This window comes from Mus pahari, chromosome 1 (assembly GCF_900095145.1).
Source record: "Mus pahari chromosome 1, PAHARI_EIJ_v1.1, whole genome shotgun sequence".
Lineage (NCBI taxonomy): Eukaryota > Metazoa > Chordata > Mammalia > Rodentia > Muridae > Mus > Mus pahari.
Window position 1 is genome coordinate 156988779 of NC_034590.1, and position 7924 is coordinate 156996702.

Here is a 7924-nt window from a genome sequence, read left to right on the forward strand (position 1 = left end):
AGCAACCTCAGAGGACATCTGCTCCAGAAAGGGAACCCTGTCCCTTAGCAACCTCAGAGGACATCTGCTCCAGAAAGGTAGCCCTGTCCCTTAGCTACAGCCAGGATGTAGCGTTCTTAACATTTCTGGTCAGATGCTTAGGAAAGGTTATCTCAATTCCAAAGTATAGTGAAAGACCCAAACACTTAAAGTCTCTGGAGAATGTTTAAATCCCCAGGAGAGTGGTTCATAGCAACCTAGAATACACTAGTGAAAAATCTTCTAGCTTAGTTGACCTAATAAAATGAAACCATTCTTGAATGAGATAAAATCCAAACATGTCTCCCTTACCTGAGTAATGGGCTGATAGCAATGGACCAGACTCGGTCTTCGGTCTGGATGGTGTGTAAGCACTGCCCCAGCCGGCCTGAGGCCAGCGGCCATACCTGGAAACAGGAGAGGAAATGCGCTTGTTGGCATTGCCTGGGCTGAGGAGGAGGAAGCGTACACCATGTGGGAAGAGCGAGCGTGACTGAGGAGCTGGGGAACGGAGAAGCCTTTCTGTCCTGAAGTCAGAGCCAGGGTCTGAGCAGAGAGGCCTCTCCAGCTACTGGTTCACCTGCCACAGAGACAGGCCTTGCTTCCTGCCCCCACCACCAACCTTTACCCTGCGCGTCCCTCTTCCTCCCAGGCTATGAGAGGGTACACAGCTCTGTGTGAGATTCAACTGAGGAAATGCAGATAGAAGCCTCCTGCCTCTCTCAGGAACTTCCTTGTTTGTGGATCTTCCCTTCTCCTATCTTTCACCAAAACTTTACTTTAGGCACACAGAGAGCAGCGGGAAGACCAAGCCCAGCATGGAGGGAGACATGTACACTATTCGAGGAGTAAGAAGAAAATTGCAAAACAAGGAGAGAATGGGAACAAGACTTCAAAGTGAGAGGGGGTGGTGGTGTTTGTTTGTTCATAACGCCCAGGATCCAAAGGTATTCGTGTCAGCAGGGAATTTTAGCACCTAGTGTCACCTAAAGTAGCAGAAAAGCTTAACTCTTTTAAGCTTCCATATCTCCACAGGTTAAAAATATTGCTTGGAGCCCACTATCTGGGCCCTATCAGTCAGGAATGCACATTAGCAGGCACTCTGGGCTTAACTCTAATCAACACTCCCTAGCCTCTCAGCACTCAGTGCATTTAGAAATCTCCCATTAACACAAGGCTCCCCTCCCCTCACCCTACCCCAGATGACACACACACAGGGACATAAGCCTCTAACCAAACAGAAAGGAAACCTCCAATGTACAGGGCTCTCCCCAGAGCAGCCAGAGGGATCCCTTGGCAGCTAGAGGGATCAATGACCTCTCACAGTCCCTGCAGAGCTATAAGGGGAACACAGCACACTCAGGCAGGACCTTAGATGGAAGAACCTAAGGAAACATTCCTTCAGTGTAAGGGGCAGTGATGGAATGGGGGTGGTCTTGCCTTCTTAGGATCACATGGTACCTCTTCCCTATAAAAGGAGAGAGTGCTTCTCAGAGTTTGTGGGTATGATGGAGTGGGGGTGGGGTAAGAGTAGGGGGAGCTTTCCCCAAAACTAAGAAAAGAAATTTAAGGAGAATATTCTGAATGAGACGGGAAAAAAAAAAACCCACCCATGAGGGCACATATCTCAATATTTCCTGTAAGCCCAGGAGTCGAGCATCTGCTTTGTCCTTAACAGCCAAAGCCTTTGGTAATAACCAGATGCCCTTCTGGTTTTTCCTTTAGACTACCCAGCTTGGAAGAGACCTTTGCCTTTGCCTTTGCCTTTTCTGAACTCCCTCAGAGCCAGGTTCTTGCATTTGTGGTGAAGAGGGTACTCCCGATTTACAAACTCTCCAGGACAACCTAAACCTGTGTTCTAATAGCCTCCATGGAGACAGCTGGTAGTAACTGAGAGCCCTCAAACCACAGAATAATGTTCCTGATCTTTAGGAGTGAATCAGCAAGTACACTGCCAATTCCAAGCATCAGTTAGGAGTGGCAGCCTGTCTCATAGCACAGCATCCTGTGGCAACAAGAGTGTCCTGGCACCTGAACGACAGGAGTTGACATAATAAACATGTGGTCAGATCTTTACTATCAATGAAACAGACCCATCCCAGAAAACACTCAGTGAACATACACATTTATACAGCCCTTTTAGAAGGCAGACCAGAGGTGGCAAGGCTCTCCTATCATAATCTTTAACTCAGGAACTCTAAGGAGGAGAATTCATTTTTAAAAGATCCTAAAACAAAACCTACGTGATAAGATATTTGTGGCAGCCTATATTACAGAACAAGCATATTGTCTTGGAATCTGACTCGCCTGGGTTTGAACCCTACCTGTGACTTACTATATTTGCTTAGAGATGTTCCCTAACTTCTCGGTCTCAGTTTCAGCTCATTGAATGGGGGACATGCTTATGTCTCAGGACCATGGTATAAAAAAGGGAAGGTAAATACCAAGAAGTAGCACAGCCAATGCACAGAATTTAGCAGAAAGGATTCTTATTCCCAGGTTCTTGTATTCAGGAATAAACTAGATGCAAACATCCATCTACTAGAGAAACTGTAAGTTCCTTTTGAAGTCACTGAAGATAACATGAGGGCTGGAGATACAGCTCAATTGGTAGAGTATTTGCCTAGCATGCACACAACACTGGGTTTGATCTCTAGCATTACATAGATTGGATGTGGTAGCACACATGTAATCCCAGCATTCAACAGGTGAGGCAAGAGCAGAAAATGGCTCTACATCGTAACTTCAAGGACAACTATTTAAATAGAAATAACAAAAAAGGTTGTAAGAAAAATAAAAAAGGTTATAGAAAAGATACCACAGAGTATACTGGGTATCCAAAATATATTACAGTTATGCAAAGGAAGATATTTACCCAATAAGATAAAATGAGAAAATGAATAAAGTGCTTAGCATAATTCCTGGTTATAGTCTACACTGCTAGAAAATAATCCTAGCAGGCATGTGGTATATGTATCTATAATCTCAAGAGGCAGAAAATTACAAGTTCAAGGTTAGTTCATGCTACACAGCCAGACACTGTTTCAAAAGAAAAAGAGAGGTGGGTCTGAGGTTTTAGAGAAGAACCTAAGGCTACTGTTTATCTGAATCAACTCAGCACCAAACCACCTTCAAAACACAAGCTTATCCCCACAAAGGCTGCTGTTCTTAGCTGTAAACAGAGACTACAAAGGCCCATGGCTTCACAATTGCTCATTATAGGACTGTTGGGAGCTCAGACCTAACCAAGGCGTTTACAGCACCCTCTTCAGACTCAGGGAATACTCTGGAAAATAGCAAAGAAAGAATGTTAAGAGCCAGAAGGGGGTGGGCAGGGCTTCAAATGCTACCTGCCAAGCACAACATAGACAAGTCAGTCATGGACTCAGCAACTGTTGCTACTGTAATGTTGGCTCTCCTAACAGTCGGTGATGAAGGAAGAAGGTATGGGCACCTTAGTGCTGCATCTATTGGCAACAAACATTCTGGGAGAGGAAGAGGCATAGTTACACACCTGCTTATAAAGACAGCCCTGTTAAACTTTGGGACACTAATAAGAACAAGAGCTAGCAAATACACTGAAGAGACCTGTGAGGAAGATGGGGGCAGAGAGAGTGAAAGGGAACAACATAGGGCCAGGGGAACAGGATGCATTAGAAACTTGCATGGAATTATCAAGGAACGGAAGTTACTTAAATACAAACCCTTCAGGGATTACACCTGTCTGTGCCTCCCCAGCACTGGGACTAGAGACAAATGCCACTGTCCCCAGATATGAGCACTGACAACCCAAACCAGCTAGCAAGCACTTGTCTGAGCCCTTTCTATAGCCCGAGCTTACTACTGAGCAGTTTGGCGAGTTAAAGCCAGAATCTTTGCAAGGAATGCTACAAAGTCATTGATTGAGCGGCAATTCCACATGAACATGGGATGGGAAGAGGAAAGAGCGGGTGACAGGAAGCCTCGCTTGCTCACTCACTCACTCACTCACTCTCAGTGCTGAAAGCTCAGATTGTGACAATAAAGACACAGTACATTGTTGGCTACCTGAGACCCTGTCTCAAAATAACATCACAAACTGCTGATCCCCCTCAGGCGTCCTCTGCCAGCCAGCAGGCATTTTCTCTAAATATAAAATATAAAGCAGAAAATTCCAAAAGGAGGAGAAATGTTCATAAACAGCGGGGAACCTATTTAGTTGTTGTCTTCATATAAATCAGCGACAAGAAAGAGCAGTCACTAGAGGGTACACAGAGTCAGAGTTACTGATAAAAGCTGCAACTCCTCTCTCCTGAGCTCTCTCTGTGGCTTAGAGGCCCGTTTGCTGATATGAATAGGCATTTTGCTACGGTGGAGTCTCTAGGTCCTAGAAAAGAGCTAACAACAAGCCTTGCTGAGGTCTTCTGCAGGGTTCCCCCTGCGGCCCCAAAGCCTGTCTCCTGGCTAGGCCTGCTGCACCCAAGACTGGAAATTGTCTTCTCTGTCCCAGAAGCAGCAACACTTGACACAGCCTGGATGATTGGATCCACAAAGCGAGGATGACAAGTGTGTATCAGTTTCATCTCTCATGTCTTGGTGGCTGTCTGTGGATCAGGCGATCTGATACAGATGCCACCACCAACAAGCCCATCCTCTCCACTGCCTGCTGGCCACATCGCTCTCCAGAGAGTCAGTAAAAACATGTTTTAATTACCAGACTGATTGCTTATAAACAAGGTGGTGAAAAATTAACTTCTCCAAACAGAGAGCAAGCAAGAGGAGGGAGATTTGAAAATAAAATATTGGGGTTAGAGCTCAACCCACAAACTTGAGGAAAGCCAGCTCAGGGAAGAGAAGCTAGCCAGGCCCTGTGCTTTTGCATTCACACCACATTTCCAGAGAGTGGCACGCGTCCCAGTCACTGGCCACTCCTCCCCACCACAGTCCAGTTGGCAGGAGCACAGCCTGGCATGGCAAGCTTATGCAAAGGCACATAAGTGAGTTCTTTATTGTGTCTCTTCTCCCTACCCCACCCAGTGCTCTCAGGCAACCCTGGAACTCCAGGCTCTATACACCCTCTCTTACCCCATGCCCTATAGATGGAGGAAATAACAGTATGTGTGGGGTGGGGGGCGGGGTGGGGGTGGGGGTGGGGCGGGGCGGGGTAGGGGACTTACCTTGGCTGTCCTGTCCCGGGAGCCACTCACAATGATGCCACCTTTACAGTCTACACAGTTCACCTCCTGCTCATGAGCTGAGTACTTGACAGTGAACGTGCTGTGGATCTTGTGAACACCGATCTTCCCATCTCTACAAGAGAATAAGGAGCCCGCCCCAGGAGTTAGCTTATAGAAAGAGGGCAAGTCTACTGAACTGGCAGCCCGTGCACGGGTCCAGTGATGTCTGGATTTACTAAACATTCGGTAACGTGGCTCACAAGGAGCGGAGCTTTTACAGTTATGTCTTCAGCACACTTCAGGCTAGCAGAGCCGAGACAGAAAATAAACTTCCCTTAGAGAATAGCAAACCTGCTCCACTTGGCATTAAAGGCTCTTCCTGTTTTCTTCTCCGGCTAACTTGTTATCAGCTTTTGGTAAATCTCTGCTTTAAGTGTTTTTTTGTTTTTTGGATTTTTTTTTTTTTAAGAAAAAAAAAAAAAAAAAGCACAAAGCCAGAGGCAGCCCGGGTCGGCCAGGTCTCTGGAGCACGCCAAGGAATAGGTGAGAGGCCTCCAGCACTCACCCTCCTGCACTGATGATGTGGGAGTTGGCCAGCACAAAGTGACAGACGTCCTCATCATGCCCAGAGAAGACTCTGAAGGGTCGTCGGTTCAAGCTTGCACCATCCGGGCGGAACTGGTAGGCCAGGATGAAATTAGCCTGCGATAGGTACAGAGAAGCATCCTGTAGCTGCATCCAAGGCATCTGACTAGAGAGGGGAACAAAACAAACAACAACAACAAAGTGGAGCCACTGCCGGCACTCCTTACAGACAGGCAGGACGGAAAGACAGAAAGACATCAGCTGAGGACTAGGGGAAGCTGAAGGAGACTCCCGACCAGGTAATGTGACCTCTGCATTCTGGCTAAGTCCAACTTAAGTTCCAAGACTCCGAGACTCCAACACGTACACACTGCTCAACACATCAGGTAAGGTGTGATAGGGAAAAGACAAGTTTTGAGAAATCCCATTCCCTTGTTATTAGAACAGAGACATATTTACAAGTGAAAAAAAGATCTAGCCATTTAGGAAAGTATGCAAACCTGCTCAAGAAATGCCTTGATCCTCCCAAGGAGAGGGACATTTCTGTACTAGAGATAAAACAGAATAACTCCAAAGCAGCTGCAGCTCAGCTAAAAAGAGCTCAGCTCTCAACCCTAAGAGAGAAAGGCCACAGGCCAGGAGTGGGACTAAAGCCTTTGCTGGGCAGAGTGGCACGCACTCCTGGGTGCTGACCTGGGAGGAACAGGTAAGGCCGTTATAGGAGGGGCTGGGAACAAAGCGGGAAGAAGATAGGGACTGGGTGATGAGGGGACAGAAGGAGAGGAAAGGGAAGGGTGCTCAGCTAGGCTCCCTGGTGTGGCCTAAGACAGACATCCTCCTGCCTGTGTCTACCCTACCAAACAGTCCTGGAGCTACCAAGTCTCAAGAAATACAAAGGGAAAGTGACTCCTCCCCATGTACAGACACCATCTCCCACTGCCAAGTTGGTCTGAGCAAACGGGCCTGAGTTTCTTCCCCAAGCGTCATGGGAATGTGGAAAGCTCTGCAAATTGACTTGCCGGGCCATTAAATGCAGCTTGGACTTTGCAGTAACCGAGTCTCTATTCATGCAGGTTTTCACAAGTGTGTGCATATATTATACAGAATATGTGGAGAGCGTATATAGATGCCTACATTCTTATTCATCAATCACATTATTCTTCAACATCTTTTCCACAATTATGTAGATCACCCAAATGGGCAGCAAATAGAGAAAGCTGGATTGTACTTACAACCATGTGGTAGGCAGACACTCACCTAGGACAAGAAATCAGGTTCATGCCAGGTGAACAGTAGCAAATCCTGGGCAACCTGGTAACTGTTGTGTTTATTTTTTTTTAATGATTTATTAATTTCATGTATATGAGTACACCACACCTGACACACCAGAAGAGGGCATCAAATCCCATTATAGGCAGTTGTGAGCCAACGTGTAGTTGCTAGGAATTGAACTCAGGGCCTCTGGAGAACTAGCCAGTGCTCTTAACTGCTGAGCCATCTCTCTGGCCTTGTTGTGTTTATTTGCCAGACTGCCTTAAATTAATGCCCTAAAAGACAACACCAGGAGCAAAAGCTTGATAGAGAAATGTTCTTTGATGTTAAAAGGCACAAATGGTGGGGTATGACGGCACTAGCCTGTAGTCCTAGCACTCAGGAGGCTAAAGTGTGAGGACAGCAAGTTTAGGTCAATCTGAGCTACAAAGAGGAGCCTGTTCTTTAAGAAAACCTCCACTAGGTACAAATGGAAACCAGATGGGAAAGCCTTTCACCATAAGAACCAGTCTTTCTCTTTCATAACTTCTCTGTCATAATACCTCCACATAATTCACAGCAACTGACATCAGTCAGACCGCTGGAAACAATGCACACAAGATAAAGGGTCACCTTGATAATCTGAATGAGAGTGACCCCCGTAGGTTCACATATGAGAATGTTTACTCACCAGAGAGTGGAAGGAACTACTTGAGAAGGATTAGAAAGAGGTACCGCCTTGTTGGAGGAAATGTGACTCTGAGGTTTCAAAAGCTCAGCCTAAGCCGGGCGTGGTGAGCACGCCTTTAATCCCAGTGCTCGGGAGGCAGAGGCAGGCGGATTTCTGAGTTCGAGGCCAGCCTGGTCTACAGAGTGAGCTCCAGGACAGCCAGGGCTACACAGAGAAACCCTGT

General features: G+C 46.7%; 1 protein-coding gene across 4 annotated transcripts in view; it reads right to left on the bottom strand.

Moving 5' to 3' along the window:
• The window catches only part of Fbxw4 (F-box and WD repeat domain containing 4), an 81211-nt gene that overhangs the window by 51858 nt on the left and 21429 nt on the right, over positions 1 to 7924 (bottom strand). For all 4 annotated transcript variants that reach the window (XM_021197904.2, XM_029547999.1, XM_029548074.1 and 1 more), the window contains exons 3-5: positions 5740 to 5925; positions 5175 to 5307; positions 331 to 425 (exon numbers count right to left, since the gene is read on the bottom strand). In XM_021197904.2, the coding sequence (XP_021053563.2) occupies positions 331 to 425; positions 5175 to 5307; positions 5740 to 5925 (414 nt within the window). The remainder of the gene's footprint in view (positions 1 to 330; positions 426 to 5174; positions 5308 to 5739; positions 5926 to 7924) is intronic.